This window comes from Cebus imitator, unplaced genomic scaffold (genome assembly GCF_001604975.1).
Source record: "Cebus imitator isolate Cc_AM_T3 unplaced genomic scaffold, Cebus_imitator-1.0 Scaffold150, whole genome shotgun sequence".
NCBI classification, from domain to species: domain Eukaryota; kingdom Metazoa; phylum Chordata; class Mammalia; order Primates; family Cebidae; genus Cebus; species Cebus imitator.
In genome coordinates this window covers 3,671,860-3,695,172 of record NW_016107465.1, presented here as the reverse complement: position 1 = coordinate 3,695,172, position 23,313 = coordinate 3,671,860, and the positions used below count along the sequence as shown (strand labels likewise).

The 23,313-nt window shown below is 39.5% G+C and overlaps 1 protein-coding gene across 1 annotated transcript in view; it reads left to right on the top strand.

The window, feature by feature from the left end:
* The window catches only part of GNAQ (G protein subunit alpha q), a 328,594-nt gene that overhangs the window by 298,512 nt on the left and 6,769 nt on the right, over positions 1 to 23,313 (top strand). Inside the window, exon 6 of the mRNA XM_017543283.2 lies at positions 17,324 to 17,477. Within this exon, the coding sequence (XP_017398772.1) occupies positions 17,324 to 17,477 (154 nt within the window). The remainder of the gene's footprint in view (positions 1 to 17,323; positions 17,478 to 23,313) is intronic.

Below are 23,313 nucleotides of genomic sequence, written 5' to 3'. Positions count from 1 at the left end.
TTTTTTTTTTTTAAGCCTAAGAGATCTTTTTATTCTCCTAATGTTTCCTTTCTTAAGTCAGTACCAGCATCCTATTTTTCTTTCAGAAAGATCTTTGAGGATTTTTTTTGCACTTTAAAGTATTTTAAGTTTTTTGCATTGATCTCTTTACATTGATCTCTGTTTTCTTCTCCCCCTTGCCTACCCACCTCCGGTGTGTTTGCTTAGGTCTCAGTATTTTCTGCTGGAGATTTTCTTCAAAGATTTGGTATTCCTACATGTTTTATAGCAGTGAAGCACTAAACAGCTTTCCTCCCTGCCTCCTCTCCAGGCAGTTCCCTGGGTTAGGAGTCTGCGTGTTGGAGAGTGTTAAGATGGCAGAACCCAGCTGTTTCTCCCATCTATCCTGCCTCCTATTCAGCCCAGTTACAGAACTAGGTGCCTACTGGGCTTTTCCCTGCCTATCATGGAACTGAACCAGTTTGGTCCTCCACTCTTCTGTGTTAGTAAGCATTATCACTTGAGTGTCTCCAGACCCTATCATTTACTCAGACAAATCTCAGCCTGATTGAAGTATGGAAAGGTGCTTTAATAGTTTTCAGCATCCTTTCTGGGTTCACTACAGATACCACATATTTGGCAGACACCCTACTACATCTGTGGCTTGAATTACTTCCCAGTTTTTTCATTAAGTTTTGTTGTTATTGTTGTTTCATTTTGTTGGGGTCTCAGGGAACAGAATGAAGTAAATAATTTTTTCCTGGAAGTTCCTGGAGATTTTATTCGAATCCAAGTTGCCCTGGGCATTTTTCAGAAGTGTTGAGTCATTTTCAGTTTTTACCTTTAGTTATTTAACAAGTTTTGAGTGCCTACTAAGCACATACAGCATGATGGTAATTCTTACAAGTAATTATATTACCTAATTATCCTTGATTATGGAATCTTCTTCATAGCCCTCTGCCCACCCCATTTTATCCTTTTAAAAGTTTAAATTATTGGAAAGCTTCCTTTGTAGCTACAGTGATTTTGGAAACTCCCTTTCACCTTCATCAGAATGCATTGGATTAAGCAGACCAAATCATCTCTTTCAGACTGTCTAAACCTTTCAGGGCTGGCGTTACTTTTAGAGACACACACTATGTAATTACATAGTAGAGTCACATCATGGATTTGTAAGAATATAGTTATAGGTGCCCAGGAAAAAGGGGTTCGGGGAGAACTAAGAGGGAGTAAATTATACAAAAGGCTCTGGGGCTGCCCTTCATCAAATGAGGGCATGCAGTCAAATAATGTGACGGAGAAATGGAATCTGTTGTTCCCACGGTTGGTCTTGGTTCCTGGATGCCTCACGTAGTGTGAGCACTTCTCACTCCAAAGTGCAAGCCTAGTTCAGTGACACTAATTCTTGTTCAACAAGGCCCCTAACTGCAAACACGATACAAAACCAAACTTCATCCTTCACTACAGTAACCATGGCTTTTCTACCACTAAGAGAATGGCGGTCTGTATCAGAAATATGGAATGGCAAGATGGTCTCATGGTCACCATGGAGTGTATTCAAAATGTACTTTTTAAGGGCAATTTAGACCATGTATGATTTCTTGCACGCTGATCCTAATTGCTATTAAATTACATTTCTAAAGTCAGAGGAGATAGATAAATCAGTATACCTTTTATTTTCTCACAGCTGTTATGAGCACATGGTCACTGCCAGAATTCCTTCTGCATTCAGTTTCTGACTTCCACTGGGAAGCTGAGAGTTAGAAGAGGAGCAACAGTTCCTTAATCACTTATTCAAACCTTTAGGAAGATGTTGGTGTGGGTGGAAACAGTTTGGGGAATTTCAGATTGTTTTTGTAGTTGAATAAAACCTTACAGCTTATAAACTTACAAAACCTTAGAAATGTACTATTTAACAAGTATATCATAACTATCAGTCAGTTTAAAAAAAAAAAAAAAAAGAGCAGCCCATCGAAGAGGATATCAGCCAGCTCATAACACACATTATTCTTACTCAATAGTTGAACTCTTACTGCCTCTCTCTGCCTCTGTGGCAGCTTTCAGATCTTCAGTGCTCATTTCCCTCATCTGGTCTGTTTCAGCAATAGAATTGGTTCTGATCCCTTCTCCCTTAATCCTTATTTAAATACTCTAGTTTTCAAGACACTTGTAAGTTCAGAATTTTTCCAACCTATTTCTATTATCTGGATACCTGAAGAGTTACTTCACCTCAGAGGTTTGAAGTCTGATACAGTCTTTCATGGCCCCATGCCAACCGTAGGCCATCTCCTGCTGATCTTTGTAGTAACACCTGCTGTAGTGATGATTCTGTACTGGTGACTGTGGCACAGCTTTCCCTCATCTTTTACCCAGCATTTTTTCCCAAGTAAATCACTGGCATTTGTGCATGTACTCATGTCCCCAGGTTTTCCCTCATGTCTTTCAAAGCCGTCTGCTTTCTTCATGATGCTTGAATGATCTTCCATCCCACCCCACAGTCCTTCATTGTAGAAGGAGCTGATTATGTGTGATTTGTATGTTTCTGTTAGTTATATTTAAAGGTCTGTTTTTGTTTAATAGCTTCTGGAAGAGATCTCTTAACCTCCTAACAAAGTACAATTTTCTTACCTAGTGGAACACTGGTTTTGTTTTTGTTTTTGTTTTGGTCTTCTGACTGCCTTAGTAATAGATCATAATGCAAATTAAAAAAAAACTTTAAAATGTTGAAAACTATTCTGCAAACTTTTCTCAGAATAAAGAGTAAAGAGAAGAAAATTCTTATCTGGGGCAAAATATTCAAACCTTCAAACTTAACACTTTACAACCATTTCTCAGTTTATCATGGGTGTAATTAATGCTTTTTGTCCAAAAATACTTAGTTCTTCATAAATTTTATACCATTTCCACCTTCTATATTTATTAGTCACATGTACATTGTACGGAATGCTGGGTTTAAAAAGGAGGTGGAGAGAAAAAGCCCATTTTTTTCTCAAAGCTTCTTAGTGCAAAGCTGATTGAGCATTTAACAGTTTTCCGGGAAGGGGGGTCCTTTTGAATAAACCCACATGTATTTGAGTGAATTTGTTCTATCTACCAGTAAGTCAAGATGGTGACACTGATTTTTCAAGCAAACAGTAAACATTGCTTTTAAAGGTGCCAGGGCCTTGCTCTAGTGTGCACTGTCAAAAAGCACTGGTAATAGAACATGGATAAAATAAATCATTGAAGTCTACAGATGAAACAGGATTTTAGCCGAGAGTTTACCCAAAAAACATCTCATAATCATACCTTTTAGTAGATACGGAAACCAAAACTGAGTGTTTTATTGTCCCTGCCCTCCTTCACTTGCCAGTTATGTTTATTTCATGTTTATTGCCCCTGCCCTCCTTCACTTGTCAGTCATTCTTCTGGAAGAATTGAGAGTCAAATGGGGATGGAGTAAATCCACATGCAGATTATTATTAGTCTCTCATTAACAAAGAATATTTATAGAATTTTTTAAGCTGCTTAAAGTATTATGAAAAGTTTATCCATATCTTCAAATGAAAACTGTTTTACAGTAAATTTACTGATTTAAAGTGCCAGATATATGATATTAAAACATCTGGAAAGGCATTTTTTTTTACATTTGTACATCTGACTGAATATACTGCCCTGACACTAAAAGTTAATTGAATGAATGAAAACACTGATTGCCTTTCCTATGTTGCATCCTCTGTGCCATGGGAAGAAAGAAAGTGGATGCTTTTCCCAAAAAAAAAAAAAAAAAAGAAAGTAAATTTAGAAACAATATGGGGAAAAAACACAAGGAGAAAATTAAGGCTCAAAGATTTAATGACAGATTTATTAAGGAAGACCTTACTTTTGCTTTATTTCCATATATCTGCTTTGTTGTACATAATAAATTTTACAAACATAAATTATAAGTAAATATTCTTAGACTTTTAAATACATATATAAAAATTGGAATGTTGCTAATAGTTCAAGTAGCTGTGATAATTGCTTACCTACCTTCTATGTGTGTCACTCAACTTCCTTTTTATCAGTCTTATGCCATACAAGAATTAAATGCTGTTACACAGCAAGAGTCAGTAAACTCTGTGGCCCACAGGCCAAATTCAGCCCACTGTCTGTTATAGTACACTTTGCAAATTAATTTGGGTTTTACATTTTTTAATGGTTGAAAAAAAGTAAGAATTTTTATGACACATGAAAATTACTTGAAATTCAAATTTCAACATCCAAAGAAAGTTTTGTTGGAACCCAGCTGCACTCATTTGTTGTGTAATTGTCTAGAGATGCTTTCCTGCTACATGGACAGAGTCGAGTAATTATGACAGAGACAGTATGGCTGACAAACTAGAGTATTTACTATCTGACCCTTTGTAGAAATGCTTCCCAATCCCTTTACACACCAAAATGCTCTTAGCAATGTCTAGAGCATATTTGCACTAAAGAAATGCTAGTTATCATTAATGTTAAGCTTTATATAAAATAATAACATTCATATAGCCAAAAATACATATCAGAGTCTGAAAAATTCATCATGTATTGTTCCTGAAAATGAAGACTGGAAAGAAAAACATTTATATAACAAATTATTATTTAAAAATAACATAACATGGCCTTAGGAATATAATATACTAAACTCATTTTTAAAGGACTTATATTCAGAATATTTTATGTATTTTCTACGAAAAGTCTTTTAAGCCAACAGCTTGTACCTGCTTTCTTGTCATGTGATCAGTGTATGTGCTTATTGCCATCCTTCAGTTCCCAACTTACTCTGATTGCCTATGTTACTTCCCTATTTTACCGTCTGTCCAATTTTGCCTAAGGGAAATGCTCGCCATATGCTTACAGTCTTTGGTGGATAAACAAAGGGGAGAGAAAAAGCTTAGAAACCAAAAGATAAAAGAACTTCAGTGTGGACATGGTCATGGGCACATCAGGACAGTGGCACCTCATTAAACAAGGCTCAGGGGTCATACAAGTCCTTTGAACTTACCTGTTTGGAAACAAGGCACACCAAATTCTTATCCACTGATACCATCCTATCATGTTGGCCAAAGAATTAGGCAACCACATGTTTCTGGGCCAAACTGACCTATTCATAAAAATATTTTGAGACGATAAAAGAAATATTTTACTGAATTGTTTGGGGTTATTTATTTCATCCTTATTTCCCCCAAATGTAGACTTTAGTGGCATAACACACTGAAAATTTGTTCAGATTCTGTCTGATGTGCTGATATGTGCATTGCTGGTTTACTAGCTAGAGCAAGCCTTCCTGGGACATTAGGGTTTCCCAGCTCAGTTGTGTCATCCAAGCCTGCTTTCTGTTAAGTCCCTTACCTCTGCATCCACACAGTGTTGTTCCGTTTCTTTTTATCCAAAGTGTCCTGCAGTTTGGCCAGGTCACTGTTTGTCAACTATAAGATCAGAAAGTGGACAAGTGCAACAAAGGAAGCTGACATCCAAACACACTTTGCTCTTGTGAACAGTTCTTCTATGGGTTTGCAAAATGCTGTTTCAAGATGAGCAATGGCTTATATTCAGTAAGTTAGGTACTGTCACAAACTGAGCAGACTTTAAGGAAAAGACCCATTGGGAAATTGATGTTTGATTTTTGTAAAAGTAGAACTGTTTTCTAAGTTCAGAAAAGCCAATCTTAGAAATATCAAACCTGTTTTAATCTTATTTCAAGCATTTTCCTGATAACTTCTTTGAAACATTCAAAATGACAAGTTAGTAAGAAACATTAAAATCATGGTGAATGTCTTCAGTATATAAAGACTGCCTGCAAATGTATAACAAAACATTAAGAGCAAAAAAATGTGAGCAGACTGATTTTCATGAAGAAAAAGACAGGAGCAGACAATTCTCAAAAAGAGAAAATACTACATTTTAGTAAGTAATCTGTTGGAAGATCTTCAACCTCACTGCTGTTCAAAGAAATTCTAATCAAGACAGCAAGCTGTCATTTTTTTCACCTTGACGTGTCATTTCATGCCACATGTAATTTGATATGGAAAAGATTATAAAAGGGTAGATCTCCCACTTAAAAGGAAACAATCAAACAAGTAAGTTCACGCATCACTACGAGATGATAAGTTAGTTCACCCCCTGCGGAAAGCTGTTTGGCATTCTGTAACCAAGAGCCTTAAAATTTACAATATGCTTTGATATGCTGTTACATAGAAAATTTCAACCATGAAAATTTGTACAAAGTTGTAAATTATAGTGCTATTTATAATAGTATCCAAAAAACTAAATATTTTACAATAGAAGTACAGTTAAGCCCACTATAACTTAAGAATTTGACCAAAAAAAAAAAAAGAATCTTAGATTATAATGTTAAGAGCAAAATACAGAACATAAGATTTTACATCTAGGGGGCCACAGTCCTTTAAATCTGCACTAATATAGTAGCTGCAGACCCTCTGTAACTTTAAATTTTAATTTTAGTTAAAATTGAAGTTAAATAAATTTAAAAATCATTTTTTTAGTTGCATTAGCCACATTTTATGTGCTCAGTAGCCACATGTAACTAGTGGCTTCTGAGTTAGACAACAATACAAAAATGGCTTTTCATTATCTCATAAAGTTATTTTGGATGTACTGATATAAAATAATCTCCAAAATTATGCATAGCTCTCAAAGACTAGAAGAAAACAAAGATTAACAAAAATAAAATAGTTTTATGTGGGCAGTTCAACCATGGAATTTTTTTTTTCTTTTCCTACTGTTAATTTTAAATGTTCTATCATGACCACATATTAATTTTATAAAAGAAAAATTAAACTTTATTTCAAATGATTTTTTTAATGTAGAAATGAATACAAGTATAACTTGGGGAAAAACCAATTAATTTTTTTTTTTTTGAGATGGAGTTCTGCTCTTATTGTCCAGGCTGGAGTGCAATGGCACAATCTTAGCTCAATGCAACCTCCGCCCCCCGGGTTCAAGCAATTTTCCTGCCACCAATTAAATTTACTCTCCACAGTTGAGTTGTGTGTGTGTGTGTGTGTGTGTGTGTGTGTGTGTGTGTGTGTGTTGTGCTATTAACATTTAGATTGTATCTGAATATCAGAAACTCAGATTCTTAGGGAATGGAGCACTATTGAATTGGAATGCACTCTTGCAGGTGTTTTCACAAACCATGTATACATGCAAATATGTTCTATATGTTACAAATTGAATAAAAACTGTAGTATTTTTATATTAATTTAAAATGACCACACCACCATGTCCTCTGTTTACTCTTCACAATTCCAAACAGATAGGTTACAAATGCATTCTTTTGGCCTTCTTCACTTTATACCCTGGAGCCAACATTAAATGCTCACTGTGCCTCACTAGTGATACTCAAGGAAAAGAGGCAGCACTAGTGTCTACAGGAATAATCTGTATGTCCCTCTTTATTGTCTGCCTTAAGTTCATTTGTATCTGCTTCTGGCTAAATCTGGCAAAGAGATACTAAGCGGATCTGAGCAAATGAGCTGTTTCTACAAGCAAATGTCCTAGGATGCATGGGAACAGATGCCTGTTCAGCCAAGTTGTACCTTTGTGCTCTTGACACAGTGCTAATGTGTCCATCGAAGTTCAAAATTAGAGTCCACCCATTCAGGTAGCCGCTTACTATAGGTCTGTCTAGTTGTCTCATTGGCTCTTTTGATGATTAGCTTGGGGCAACATCTCAAGGCCACTCTGTTGGTTATTGCTGAAATATTGTTTTATATGAATTAGGGACATAACCCAAGGAGTTGGAAAAGATTGAGATGCTGAGTAAGTTATTGTTCTGACTAAAGTGTGAAGGTAAATCTATATCTTAATTATGCAAAAAAGGAATGCCTTTTCCAATAGCTTGTGGGAAACAAATTACAGCCATCAACTTAGACAAGTTTGAAAAGTAGGAAGCATTAATCATCATGAGATTCAGGCTGGAAGGAATGCCTGTTAGACCAGGTAAGGACAATTACCCAGTACTTAGTAGAGGGAAATGTCACTTAAAATGTCACTGACAATGACAGTGACAACACATAGGATTTGAGTTTGCAGTGCGATAGAGCAATTTTTAAAAGGCTGTGGTGGCAGTTGCTTTGGCCATCAGACATTACATCAGAGGGCAAGGAGAGGGAGGTCTCTCTTGAGCTGCTGGTGCCACGAGATGATAGCACAGAATAATGAATGTGGACAGAGTACCGGAAGGAGGAGGGAAAATTCAATGAATTGAAAAGTCAGTGTCATGAATACACAAAGCATTAAATACCTGACTCTCAGTAACTAACCCTTATGAGAAGAGGAAAGGAATTTATATGTGTAAGTTAAGGATAGATTTCAGATCCTTGACATCTAATCATAAAAAATAAGCATAAAGTGACACATAGGATAATTGCTAAGTAGAAAGATCAATGCGCTGTGCAGTAGACTTTGAAAGGAGGTGGTTGGCCACTTGACTGAACTGAAATACTAGAAAGTATTAATCCATTCATCTCTGTTAGTCCTACCTCTGTAAGTTCTAAGACTGGAGGCTTCCACATTGGAAAGGGTTACACATTTGTCTTATTTCCTGTCACTCATGTTCTGGCTCTCCGTTCTCTTTTGTCTCTCCTTGATCCCCAGTCTCTAATTCTGCCTTCCTTTTTTCCTCCTCCACTTTCCTCCTACAACAAACACACTCTGGTTTGCACCACTTCACATTATAGGGGCCTCATATGTGACCACATCTCATTGCTTAGGAACCTCAGACCTGCAGGAAATAGGCAAATATGTTCCATTTCTTTTCTTCTCTAAACATCCTATGCAAGTAGAATACATTGATGCATATGCAGAAACTATAATATTAAAATCTTCAGGAAGCCTAGTGAGTATGCCAAATTTGATCTCAAATAATCACTTGCAAAGGTTTGCAAAGACTAAGAAAATTATCAAGGAAATAATATCTATCCAGCTGAGTTTGACGTTCTTAACATTTCCCTCCCGGCTGTGTGATTTGAATAGCAGAAGTGTAATGGCTAGGAACCTGTCTTTAATTATTTCTTACTCCACCTACTCCATTTGTATATTCTATCTTTTGTTTTCTTGGTTTCCTCTGGGGTTGAGCATATTGAGCATCTTTAGAGATTTTGAAGATTCTCCCCTTTAACGGGTGGAGAAGCTTAGAAGGAAACGTTCTCTATGTGAGGGAAATTGGCAGAAACCTGATGACTTCCAGTTTTCTATAAATCAGATATGCCTGGATTTGATGACATGAATGAATTAACTATGTGCAGTTCCAGGGACTGGAAAGATTTCACTGAGTTTACAGTTTGGTCAGAGAGTTGAGAGATTGCCTCACCATGAGGTTCTTTATGCAGCTATTTTGCCATCAGTGATAGAGGCTACTGTGTGCTCAGGCCACAGCCAGGGGCTTGGCATGCATTGTCTCATCTATCCTCACAAACCCTGGGAGATACATGAGGAATTCAAGGCACAGAGATACTTAGCTACTTGCCCAAGGACATAGTATCTGAAACAGAGTCTTGTTTCCACTGAGATCCCTAGCTCAACCCTGGGCCACATTGCCATGTCAGCATCCTCTCCTTGCCAGATAACCTGGAGCACATTTCCATACAGCAGATTCTCATGTGAATTCTTATACTTTTTTCCTCTTTCCACCTCCCTCCCTAACAGCAGGAGTTTGGCATAAAATGTATTTTGAATTCTCACAGCCTTGACACCAGATAGGACATATAGCAGTGTGATCCTGCTGGAGATACAGAGTCAAACACAGCAAACTTTTCCCTAAACAATCAAGGGAGGAAAGAAATATGCAGAAGGCCAGGGTTGTAAATTTTTTTTCATACAGCTTTGGAGTTATTTGTCTTCTCGGTTGTTGCATTTATTTACCCAGTAGACACAGACAAATGAGATAAACACCTGAGAGAGTATGTTCAGATTTTTCAAATTCTTCAATATTTGATAAGCTACAAATGATAATATTCTTTTTTTTTTTTTTTTTTTTGAGACAGAGTCTCGCTCTGTCACCCAGGGTGGAGTGCAGTGGCGCGATCTTGGCTCACTGCAACCTCCACCTCCCAGGTTCAAGCGATTCTTCTGCCTCAGCCTCCTGTGTAGCTGGGACTACAGGCACACGCCACCATGCCAGGCTAATTTTTGTACTTTTAGTAAAGACAGGTTTCACCATGTTGGCCAGGCTGGCCTCAAACTCCTGCCCTCGTGATCTGCCCACTTCGTCCTCCCAGAGTGCTGGGACTATAGGCGTGAGCCGCTGCACCTGGCCAGTTGATTCAAATTTTACATTATGGGTCGTTACATAGAAAGTAAATCAACTGGTCTGGCTTTTTAAAAGTAATAATGACCTTTAATAAAGTAATCTATAAGGTATTCTTTAGTGAGTTATGTCTGAGAAGAAATAGTGAAGCTTGTTATGGCAATTAAAAATGGAGAGTATAGGTTTGGAATGTCTTGTTTAAAAAAGAGAGTGAAGAGTGTTTTTAAAATAGCCTTGTATGAATTCTGGAGCATAAAATTCCTGTATCCTGACAGTCTCTTTTTCTTGTCAATTTCATAACCAGAAATGGTGCCAATGAAAATGATACCTGGTATTAGCATGATTCATCACGTGCAGTGTATGGAATGAGGCCCTGTCAGCTACTAGGTATAAAAATTTAGAGTGTAGATGTGTCCAGCAGATGTTACCTTAACGTATAACTCTCAAAATCTGGGTTTAAAATATCATAAGACATCATAAACTATGTGCTTTTCCCTTCTACTGAGCAGTAGACTTTATAGACATGCTTGTGTATTCATTGTGTCTGTATATCCGGACTTCAGTCAATTAAGTAGAGGGCAAGATGGCCCTGGCATTCTTTTTTAGCAGAAAGCTTAGGGGACACAGAATCATAGAATTATGAATACAGAAATTATCATCACAGAATCAGTCACCTGACTGGCTCCTGACATTAATTAGTGAGTCTGTGGATCACTCAAGGTCACTCAGCACCCTATGTGTTTCCTTGAGACTCAAGAGCATCTGCACCCTGGAAAGCTTCATCCCAGTTTCTCTGGGATCCATCCTACCTCAGGTCAGCTGAGAACAACTCATAGATGACTGTCAGGCCCTCAATGATGATTGTCATGAATGCCCTCATGCATGCTTATTTCTTAACTGTCTTGTTTGCATTTAAGGGTGCATTTTAGACCTTTTGGGAAATGTAATTCAATGTAGTCTATCAATGTATTGATGGGAGAAAAAAAATACCACCAGGGAGAAAGACAGGTGGATAACTTGTATCAGGTAAAAGAATTAAGGGTCTGAGTGAATTTGTCTTTGCTCAGAAAGTAAGTGCATTTTGTGAGAATATGTTCTTATTGTCAAGATAATGAGGAGTTGCAAAAGTTACTAAAATGGATGCTCAAATCTGTAGTTTAATGCTGACTTTTGACAGAGGGAAGCACCAATTTGGCAGAGAGGGATAAGGAAAGACAGCCGGCTGAGCAAATGTTGACTTCGGTGACGACAGGGATACGGAGTGTATAGACATGAACTATTGTCCCTTTAGGCCCTTTGGTAATTTTTATGCAGAGATTTGTGCCAGACAATAGCCTGAAGAAAGCCAGCTTCCAGTTGGGGTCTTGGGCTGTGTCCACTGGATCCAACCTTTTCCTTAATCAAAGGGATGTTTACTCTCTTTTCCTCCTTGCAAGCTCTTATTCATCTATAAAGAATCAGTTTGAAACTACCTTTGCTTTTCAACTTTCCCTGATCCACTGCACTGTCAAACCTTTCCTTCCTGTGTCACTCCAGCCTCCCCTACTTATCATTGCTTTGGTCCCACCATGTGGGCCTGTAATGATGCATTGCATACTTGTCTTCTTCAGTCTTCCAAGACAAGGGCTGTGTCTGCAGCATGCTCATGGCCAGCATCTCACAAGCTCTCCTATGTATCTACCGAACCACTGGCAAACTAGGGATAGAGCACCTGTGCTGGGGATGGGAGGAAGGAAGGAGCAAGCCCAGTGGGGCTCTGGGAATAACTGCTTGGGGAAGTTGGGTTGACCTGGATATTGAAGGATTAGAAGTGGGGACAGCATTGCAGGCCACAGATCAAGAACGAACATGCATTCATGTGGCAGTGGTGACATGGAATTTGTTTATCAGGAAAATAGACCATTTGTGTAGAGGCTCAGATTAAAGACAGTGCTAAGTTGTGAATGCCAGACCGGAACTTGTAGCTTCACCCTGTAGGCAGCCTTACTCAATTACATGTTAACAGGGAAATGCATTAAAAAGGAATATGTTCAGGATATCAGAGATCTTGAGAACTGATTTGAGATGTTAAATATTAGAGGTTTAAGACCCTTTGCTGATGGCTCAAATAAGGCTTTCTCTGATGATGGGTCATGGTAGAACACTCAGGGGTCACACTATCCTGACTGCAATTACAAAGCAGGGAGCAGGTACTCTGTCCTTCCTCCTCAGGGCCAAGGATTGGGTGAATGCTTCCCAGTTTAGTGGTCTACCCTTTGGCTGGTTCCAGCCCATGGGAGGAGTGACTTATCTATCAGTATGGTCTAGGCGAGTGTGACATTTCCTTGGCCTCCTGTACCTGAAGCAAGCGACTGCACAGAGACCAACTAGAACACATACCATGGATACTTGCTTACAGCCTGTCCTCAGCCTTTGTGGCCTCTCTGGTCTTCCCTTCTCTATGGAAGTGGAGCTCAGGCAGGATCTACTTCTGGCAGCCCACCCTGTCCCCGCTCTCCCTGGTCCAGCTCTCTCACCTGCACCAAAGCCACTGTTCATCGGGAGGGCCAGTTGTTTCCAGCTCAAGAGGAGTGGTGTGTGAGGACAACTAACAGAACCTTCCTAAAGCCGCACACAGAGTGCAGGTCCAACCTGTTGATGAGGAACCTTGTGTTTGGGATAGTAAAACTTTTACTAGTATCCTGCCCAATGTGTTGGCTCACACCTAAAATCCCCGCACTTTGGGAGGCTGAGGCAGGCAGATCACTTGAGGTCAGGAGTTCAGGACCAGCCTGGCCAACATGGTAAAGCCCTGTCTCTACTAAAAATACAAAACTTAGCCAGGTGTGGTGGTGGGCACCTGTAGTCTCAGCTACTAGGGAGGCCGAGGCAGGAGAATCGCTCAAACCCAGGAGGCAGAGGTTGCAGTGAGCTGACATTGTGCCACTGCACTCCAGCCTAGACAACAGAGTGAGACGCCATCTCGGTGGAGGGGAAGAAACCTTTACTAGTATCCTCTTTGTACATTTCCCAACTGGTTAAAACCCCAAGATAGGCTGGGCGCGGTGGCTCACGCCTGTAATCCCAGCACTTTGGGAGGCCGAGGCGGGTGGATCACAAGGTCAAGAGATCGAGACCATCCTGGTTAACATGGTGAAACCCCGTCTCTACTAAAAATACAAAAAATTAGTTGGGCATGGCGGTGTGTGCCTGTAATCCCAGCTACTCAGGAGGCTGAGGCAGGAGAATTGCCTGAACCCAGGAAGTGGAGGTTGCAGTGAGCCGAGATCGCGCCATTGCACTCCAGCCTGGGTAACGAGCGAAACTCCGTCTCAAAAAAAAAAAAAAAAAAAAAAAAAAAAAAAAAAAAAAAAAAAAAAAAAAAAAAAAAAAAAAAAAAAAAAAAAAAAAACCCCAAGATAAAGAGAGCGTGGTTAGCACCAAACCCCAGACTGCCTTTAAACCTGTCTTCAGAGTCAACAAAACCTTGTTTTTTATTATGGGTCATATACATGGCTTGTACATTGATCCCTCTTGAAATGTCATGCTCTGGCAGATTACTGCAAAGCAGGTGCCATAAAGTCTCCAGGGACGTGCTGTTCCCTCATAGATTTCAATTTTTACTGAACAAAGTGGATTATGCTTCACACTCTGCACGTTCCACTACCTTATGAGTCATTGTGAAAATCTCATTTAGTCCATTTAGGATTTAGTCCAGGGCTTTGATACAGAGCATGTTGGTTGGTAACTGTTCTCCTATAAAGGAAAAGTAAAGGCATGAGGAATTTTTACTATGGAGTGGAAAACATCATATAGCATAGCATAAAGAATCTTAATTGGGAAAGAAAAAAAAAATTCTGCACAGGATCAGAGGTGCAGCTGTTACGTGTTACCTTGCACTTCTTATCATGAAAATGGGATAGAGCGTCGCCTCAGTCGTTGTCCCGGGCTCAGCAAGCTTTGTGCACCTTCCAGCAAAGTAGAGTCTTGTTAGAAATGCAGACCCTTGGGCTCCACCCCATGCTGAAGCGGAAGCCTTGTTTTAAGAGACCCCCATGTGATTCTTAGAGAGTGACACTAATGCTGAAGAAGCCCATCTTCAGAACAGTGCTTCACAAAGTTGAGTGTGCATTCAAATCACCTGGAGGGCTTGTGAGACGCAGATTCCTGGAGTCTCCCCTCAGAGATTCAGTTTGGCAGGCCTGGTTGAAAGCTGATCTCATCTGCCACTCATCTGCCCATTTTAGCTTTCCCCTGAGCTAGAAACGCAGACTTCAGTCCACATGACACCTGGTGAATGAAGATATGTCCTTGAGTAGCCACAGACTGCAAACATGGGTGAGCTTCAGTGGGACCTGCCTCAGAGCAGCCCCAGTGCAGCAGCACTGGGTGTAGACAGCCAGCACCCTGAGCTAGTTGTCCCTGGAACACAGTGCTGGGCTCAGTCACTCTCCTGGCCACTACCCTGCAGGGTGGCACAAGGCCCTCTCCCAGCAGACTCCGTTAGGGCCTGGGGCTCCAGTCCAGTCTGGAAATTGTTAATCAGAGAGACATGATGTAACTTCTATGCCAGTGCAAAGTCAGGCTCACCTTCCCTGTCTCTGCCCATGGTCTAGTCACTTCCCCTTGGAGGTCCCTAGCCAGAAAAGGCTCAACTAGGGCCCCTTCCCTTGGGCGCCCATCACACCCCTTTCCAAAGAATGCTAAATATACTAAGGCTTTCTAACGGAGACTTGCTGGGTTGATGCCCAGGCGTACATACCTTTAGATGGGGCTCCTCTGAAGATCACAGCATGACTTTCTAGAATTTCTCTAGCTATAAGTAACAGGAGAAAAACAAACAAACAAAAACTTCACTCTCCCATCAGGGATGTCACTATCTAATTAACCTTCTTTAAATTTTTAAAAAATTATTTCAGTTCTTATTAAGGCCTTTATTTTTCTTCAGCTCTGAAACTCTCAGCCTATAACATCTCAAGCTGTATTATTTCTTAATGTTGTTTCCAGGGTTAAAATCTTATCACTGGCTATGAGAACCAGTAAAATGCTTATACACAGTAAAGATATGTTTAAAGTCTGTGCATGTGATTTATATAAAAGAGAAACACATGCAGTGAGATAAACACTGTCTCTTGAGCCATGATATCTTTCATTGTATCAGCCCATATATTTCATTAATTTTAATTGTCTATGCAATTGTAGGCACAAAATTAACAGGTTGGTGAGATTGGGACAATGGACTTTGCCTGGTTTGGAAAGATCTGCTTTGGAAAAGTGTGCCTTTTCAACTTGATTTGAATTGGCACACTTTAGAGAAGAAAATGGGAAGAAATACTCAGGATCCAGATTATTGTAGTTGGTAAAAGCTGAGTTCCCTGGAGGTTTCCAGAACACCAGTCAAGGGTTATGCAGAGGAGCAATACATGGCCTTTGTAACTCTTAACTGTGAAATTCAGGGAGCATCCTACCGCAGGCAGGCAAAAGCTGAGCACAAGGTGTTCATGGCCAGTCTGTTCAGTCATTCTCATTCACTTCCTTGTATAAGTTTGGAGGGAGGATACATTCAGGTTTACCAACTGGAAGTATTTTGTATGATAAAAACCAGAAAAACACAACCCCAACTAGCTGAAAAAATTCCTGACAAATCCAAAGGCATGACCAAGCTTAGCTCTGGTTGGGGCAAGCGGTTAAAACCCAGGTGAGCAGGGCCCGATTTCCTTTTCACTCACTTTTCAGGATGGCTGCTAAAAGCTCCTGAGGCTTCATGATTCCTCTTCCACACGCCTCTTGAAGGCAAGGTTCTCTGATCCAGAGTTCCTAGCAAAAGTCCTCAAGTTAATTGGCCTAGTTGAGATGCTTAGCTAAACTGATTACCACAAATGAGGGGAGGGAAGCTCGAAGTGACTTGGGCCTGGATCAGAGCCCAGCACCAAGCCAGCTCAGGGAACGAGGATGCTCTGGTTTAAGACATCCCTTAGCAGTGAAGGTGGGTACGATGCCAGGCAGCCCTCTCCATTGCTACAAACCCAGTCATAACATGGAGAACTAAGAAGCAAGGTTGGAAAGTGTGTGCAGGATGAAGTGTACTCATATATCATGGCTTTTATCTCCTCTGGAAAGGAGAATTGCCAAATCTGCTGCCTTCATCTGTAATCCAAGTGTGGGAATGATTTAGAGAGGTGAGTCTGTGAGAGAAAGAATGGTAAGGAGAGACGAAAGAAGCTCGGAGGCCGTGTAGCTTTTGGCTGATAAGTATGTTTTTTTCAGAGGAATGATTTGACTCAGGAACAGCCTCAAATAGCATCTTCATTTATAGTAGCAGGGTGACTAATTTCCTTGAGAATCCATTTAGGGTTTCTGTTACCAAGGTAGGCTTGAAAGTGTAGCTTCAGGTGAGAACACTTACTCACAGATGCTGAAAGTGAGAAATATATTTTTATCTCCACGTTATTACTGTGTGTATCTTCACAATTCTGTATTAATAGTATAGCGAAACATAGGGAGAAAGCATGTACTCATCAACAGGAAATGTATGATCTTACAGCGTTTTCCATGTGTTTCTAAAGGAAGGGTGTGGGGGGGGTAGAGTAATGACTCTAGAAAACATCTAGAAATATAGATAGGCTTTTGGCAAAGAAGTGACTGTTTTGATTGTTTAGAATAGAGTTGATTGTGAGGCCCCAAATAAATATAGCTGAAGAAATACAAAATGAAGCCTGATATCTGGTCCTTAGTTCAGATCTCAAGTGTTTAGTCATGAATGAATGGTTTTTGGTGGGAATTTATGACAGTGTGCCAGATTCACAACATGATTTTCTAGGCTTTCAGTTATTTTCTCTTTCAACCGTAAGAGCTATTTTAGCCAATTTGTATTATTATTACTGTCTTCTGCTTGTCAGCCTGAAAGTTTGCATAATGAAAACAGCCAATGTGTGTCATGAATCATTCATGTATAAATCCTGACAAATCCAACACAGGGCTACAAAAACTGGATGTATATAAAAGATGGGTTGGACTTACAAAATAAACACAGTTCACAAATTAATCACGTATTTACTCCTTGTTTTTCTGATTTTTTTTTTTTTTCAGAACCGAATGGAGGAAAGCAAGGCTCTCTTTAGAACAATTATCACATATCCCTGGTTCCAGAACTCCTCGGTGATTCTGTTCTTAAACAAGAAAGATCTTCTAGAGGAGAAAATCATGTACTCCCATCTAGTTGACTACTTCCCAGAATATGATGGTAAGTCAGTACTCAGCAACAGCTCAGTGAATAGGTTTTGTCTCCAGACAACAGTGTGGGAGTTAATGCACTCTACAGCATACCGTTATTGCCCTTGCCCTGTGCAGCCTGCGTGTTGGGACTGATACAGTAGAAATTATTGTTTGCCCTGTGTTTTAATGACATGAAACATTTCATTCCTTAGTAATACTTAAAGTCATAGAAAAAGAAACTCATCTGCTTTGAAATAGATCAGAAAAAGGAACAATCGAGTAGTTTTGACCAATTATGTGTCAGCTGTTATCGTCCCCTCTCTGTTTCACCTAGTTACAGTCCACCTCTGCCTCTCCTTTCTCTGGGGACAGAACACAATTTTGAAGTCAAGAGCACACCACTGAAATCAGTCTACCTAGGTTCAGATCCCAGTTCTGACACTTCCTGTTTGTAGAACTACCATCAAGTTACTTGATTTTTCTGGGCTTTAGGACCAAACTCATGGGATTGTTTTGTATACTGTAGTATGTAACATATGTGTACATTTAGCATGATGCCTGACACATAGGACACATAGTGAATACTCAGGAAATACTTCCTTTTTTAAAACTTCATAGACCAATGAAGTCCCACCATCCTTAGTAATAGTAACCCAGTTTTAAGCTCTTTGTACAGCACTTAGAATTTATAGCCCTCTCTTTACTACCCCTACAGCTTTGCATTATTTGCTTTGTCCTTAGAAAAGGATCTTGCCCTCCCCAACTAGACTGAAATCCTGGACAACTAGATACCCAACCCATTCTGAGAAACACTTGGTGATTGGTAACAAAATGCAGCCACTCTATTAAACAAGTAAGAGTCACAACTGCTGCCCTACAAGAGCTGATGTGACCAGGTGTGGTTATTCACACCTGTAGTCCCAACACTTTGGGAGACGAAAGTGAGAGGATCACTTGAGCACAGGAGTTCAAGCCCAGCCTGGGCAATGTAAAAAGACCTCTTTATACAAAAAATGAGGCAGGAGGTCAAGGCTGCAATGAGCCATGATCATGCCACTGTATTCCCACCTGCATCATAGGGGTGAAACCCTGTCTCAAAAACAAACAAAAAAAAACTTTATTTGGCAAGATAATCACATCTTCCCCTATGGCCCACTACCTGCCTTTATGAATAAAGTTTTATCAAGATATAGCCACACCCATTCATTATACACTGTCTATAGCTGCTTTCATACCACAACAGCAGAACTGGGTAATTGTGACAGAGATAGAATAGTTTCAAAGCCTAAAACACTCTCTAGCCCTTTATAGAGAAAATTTGCCAAGCCATGTTCTTCATAGTAGTTAAGAGCACAAGATCTGAAAAGTTCCACTTTGCCACTTACCGGCTTCGTTGCCTCAAGACAAATTTATTTAGCTACTTAGTTTATCCTGGTCGAAAAAGACATGAATGGAGTCATATGTAGATCACATAGCAGAAACCCAAAAGTCTCTACCCTAGCAGTGATGTAACAACAAGCGAAGAGTCTATTTTTAAAATTACATATGGATATCAACATATGATATCCAGGATGGATATCAGCTCCAGTGTTTTTGTACTTCCTAAAAGCTCCCTCAGAAAAGTAATTACTTTAAAAACCAAGATTAAATTTAGCTTCATAGCTTTCTATGATGATACAAACACATCAAGTTTGGAGGTTTAGTCATCTTTTCATCCCACATGGATGTGGTACAGTGCTGGCTTGTGAAGGGGAACTATAACATGTTAAATGAATTGAAGTTCCCCTCTCAAATACATACAAGATGCTGAAGGTTGGTGAATTGAAAATATAAACATTTGGGGATGTTACCAGATGTTACTAATGGTATCCTTTTTTTGTTAGCAGTGTGTTCATAGCCTCTCTTCAAGTACATTTTCCTTTGTGCTTTACTGTTCTTTTAAAAACACTTTCTCAGTCTAAACAGTGTTTTCTCTTTCACTCCGTTTAATTTGCACTAGCCTGGACACAAATCATCAGTGCCTGAGACTGCACTTCTCAGTGTTGCTCAGGAAACTGTGGAATGAGGTGAATGTGTGTGTAGTTAACTTGCTTTCCCACATCAACAGGCTTCAAACACATCTACCTGAATACAATAGGCATGAGGCATCTGGCTTAGATCTAAACACACTTGCCTCACACACACACACACACACACACACACACACACACACACACACACACATTCTTTTCTTGAAACTTGGTAAGAATCAGCGTGTGAGAAATTGCCACACCATACATAACACCCCATCTTGTGGGCCGACACATTTTCATGATGTGCTTACATAATGGAGCATGCAGAACAGATAGAGCATGGTGCCCATGGAGCTGAACTCCTCTGAGGGGTTCATTCAAGCTTCTCAGATGCAGCAGACCTAGCCACACTTCCCAGTGACCGATTTTTCTGCCATAAAAGACTTAGTCTGTGATCACTCTGTGCAGTGCTGTTTTTTTTTTTTTTTTTTTTTTGAAGTCCGTGCTATCTTCCTAATCTCTTCACATACCTCCTTTCTCCAATAATTTCCCCAGATTCTCCACCACTACACGCATTTTCCTTCCAACATGTGCCCATTGTGAATATCTTTAAATCTGAAGATTTTCTTTTTCTGTTAACCCATTGTACACATAATACAGAGAAACTTGGCCATGGAAAAAGAAAAAAAGACACTGATTTTGTTACTTACAAAGCCAGTGTAGCTGTCATTACATGAAACTCCAACCCCTTGTAAGATGAGCAAAGACTGAAAAAATTGAGGCCCACTCTGCAGTGATATTTCTGTAATAAGCATGTTTATAGTATTATAAACTTCACACTTCCACATTTCTGTTCTTACAAGGTCTTAATCATAATGAATACCATTTCTGTATTTCTCGTCAAGAAAGGAAATTACCATTTCCACATGGACTTGAATTGCAAGATTGTTCATAGAGACTGGAATTCTGCTCCTGCTGTGATGGCTGTAATGATTTCTTTGTAGTGTATGTTTATTCAAATAACAATTTATGTTTAAAAATATAACACCTTTCAAGTGCACTTTAGTGAACTTGGATCTAGTTCTTATATTCTGTAGGATAAATAAAAAAAAAAAAAGTTATAGTCCCTTCTTTCCCAAATAGAGTAAGTACAAAATCATATAGAAGTTCATTCATAAGCCAGAAATATAATGTTCTTTTTATGAAATAAGAGACTTCTCCAGCTCTGGCATCTTTTAGTTTCTGGTTTCAAATATTTTTTATTACTTCTCTGGAATTAATAAGTTAACAGTACATTGAAAAAGATGGAACATTCATTATATACATATTTGCCTGTATATTTTACATAGTGTTTTTAGTTGTACTTTTTTATCTGTTAAATATGATTCCACCCATCTTAGTCATTTAAAAAAATTGAATTCTGGGCACCTACATCAAAAATTCAAACATTACTTTTTTTAATTGTACAAATGAGGATAATGTGTTTTCATAACTCTTTCCTCCCAACTTCTGGCATTATTGGATACAAGCTTTATAGGAGTAATCTGCAATTTATAAACAGGTTGGTTTGAGAATCATTCAAGTCAGCTGTCTGAAACTCAGGGAGTTTGTTAGAAATGGTAGTCAAGCCCTCGATAGGGTCCTCCAAGATCTCTTTTTTTTTTTTTTTTTTTTTTTTTTTTTTTGAGATGGAGTTTCGCTCTTGTTACCCAGGCTGGAGTGCAATGGCGCGATCTCGGCTCACTGCAACCTCCGCCTCCCGGGTTCAGGCAATTCTCCTGTCCCAGCCTCCTGAGTCGCTGGGATTACAGGCACGCGCCACCATGCCCAGCTAATTTTTTGTATTTTTAGTAGAGACGGGGTTTCACCATGTTGACCAGGATGGTCTCGATCTCTTGACCTCGTGATCCACCCGCCTCGGCCTCCCACAGTGCTGGGATTACAGGCTTGAGCCACCGTGCCTGGCCCTCCAAGATCTCTTTATCCCTACTAGCAGATAACAAGAATATTGATAGAAAAAACCTGCCAGGTGCGGTGGCCGATGCCTGTAATCTCAGCACTTTGGGAGCCGAGGTGGGCAGATCCCTTGAGGCCAGGAATTCAAGACCAGCCTGGCCAATATGTTGAAACCCCGTGCCTACTAAAAATACAAAAATTAGCCGAGCATGGTTGACTGGCGCCTGTAGTCTCAGCTACTCAGGAGGCTGAAGCAGGAGAATCACTTGAACCCAGGAGGGAGAGGTTGCATTGAGCCGAGATTACACCACTGCACTCCAGCCTGGGCAACAGAGCTAGACTCCATCTCCAAAAAAAAAAAAAAGTTTCTTATACACCTAACTCGAAAAAATGGGAGGAAATGCATATATAAAGTAACACAAATATATGGTAGGTGTCCAATACTTGAAAGACTTGAAAGGTGATGGTGTTTTGATGTTATTAATTTGTGATAAATTTTAAATTACTATATGTATCAGGACCTATTAGATACACTTTTAAAACATCTTTGAGATTATTTACATACCATGTAATTCACTTAAATTGTACAACTCGGTGGGTTTTGATATATTACATTATTAATTTTTTAAATTATGATAAGATACAAAATTTGCCATATTTACATTTTTAAATGCACAATTCACTGGCATTAATTACACTCACAATACTGTGCAGCCATCACCAGTATTTTCAAAATGTTTTCACCACCTTATTTAAGCAACAACACCCCATTTCCTTCCTCCCTAGTCTAACCCTTGGGAACCTCTAATCTACTTTCTGTCTTTGTAAATTTACCTAGTCTAAGTACCTCATATGTGTGCAAGTATACAATATTTGTTATTTTATGTTGGGCTTATTTAGTATAATATTTTCACAGCTCATGCATATTACAGCATCTGTCAGAGCTTTACTCTTTTTATGACTGAATAATATTCTATTTCTGATATTCTAATATTCTGTTTGGCTCTGTTTGTTACTCTATTTGTTGATGGATAGTTAGATTGTGTTCACCTTTTGGCTGTTGTTAACAATGCTGCTATTAAAATTGATGTACATTGCTTCTTGCCCTTTTGGCTAAGATCAAGTGTCTGTCAGAGCCCCTGCTCTCAGTTCCTTTGGCTGTATACACTGGAGTAGACTAGCTGGGTCGCTCTTATGGTTAATCTATGTTTAGCTTTATGAGGAATCACCGAACTGTTTTCACAGGAGCTGCACGTTTGTACATTCCCACAAACAGTGCACAAGAGTTCAAATCTCTCCACATTCTCCGCAGCCCTTGTTATTTCACACTTTCTGTGCCATTCTAGTAGTTGTGAAGAGGTATCTCATTATGGTTTTGATTTGCATTTTCCTAAATGATTACCAGTGTTGAACATCTTTTCCTGTGCTTATTGACCATTTGTATATCCTTTAGAGAAATGTCTGTTCAAGTCTTTTCCAATTTTTAAATTGGGTTGTTATTGAATTGTAGGAGCTCTTTATATTCTGGTTACTAAACTCTTATCAGATGACATGATTTGCAAATATTTGCTCCCATTCTATGTGTTGGGTTTCCACTTTCTTAATAATGGCCTTGGCCAGGTGTGGTGGCTCATGCCTGCAATCCCAGCACTTTTTGAGAGGCTGAGGTGGGAGGATTGCTTAAAGCCAGAAGTTCAAAGACCAGTCTGGATGACATAGACAGCATCCTTACCAAAAATTTGAAAATTAGGCATGGAGGCACTTACTTACAGTTCCAGCTACTCAGGAGACTAAGGCAAGAGGATCACTTGAGCCCAGAAGGTTGAGGCTGCAGTGAGCCATGATCATGCCACTACACTGTAGCCTGGGTCCCAGCAGAGCAAGACCCTGTCTCAA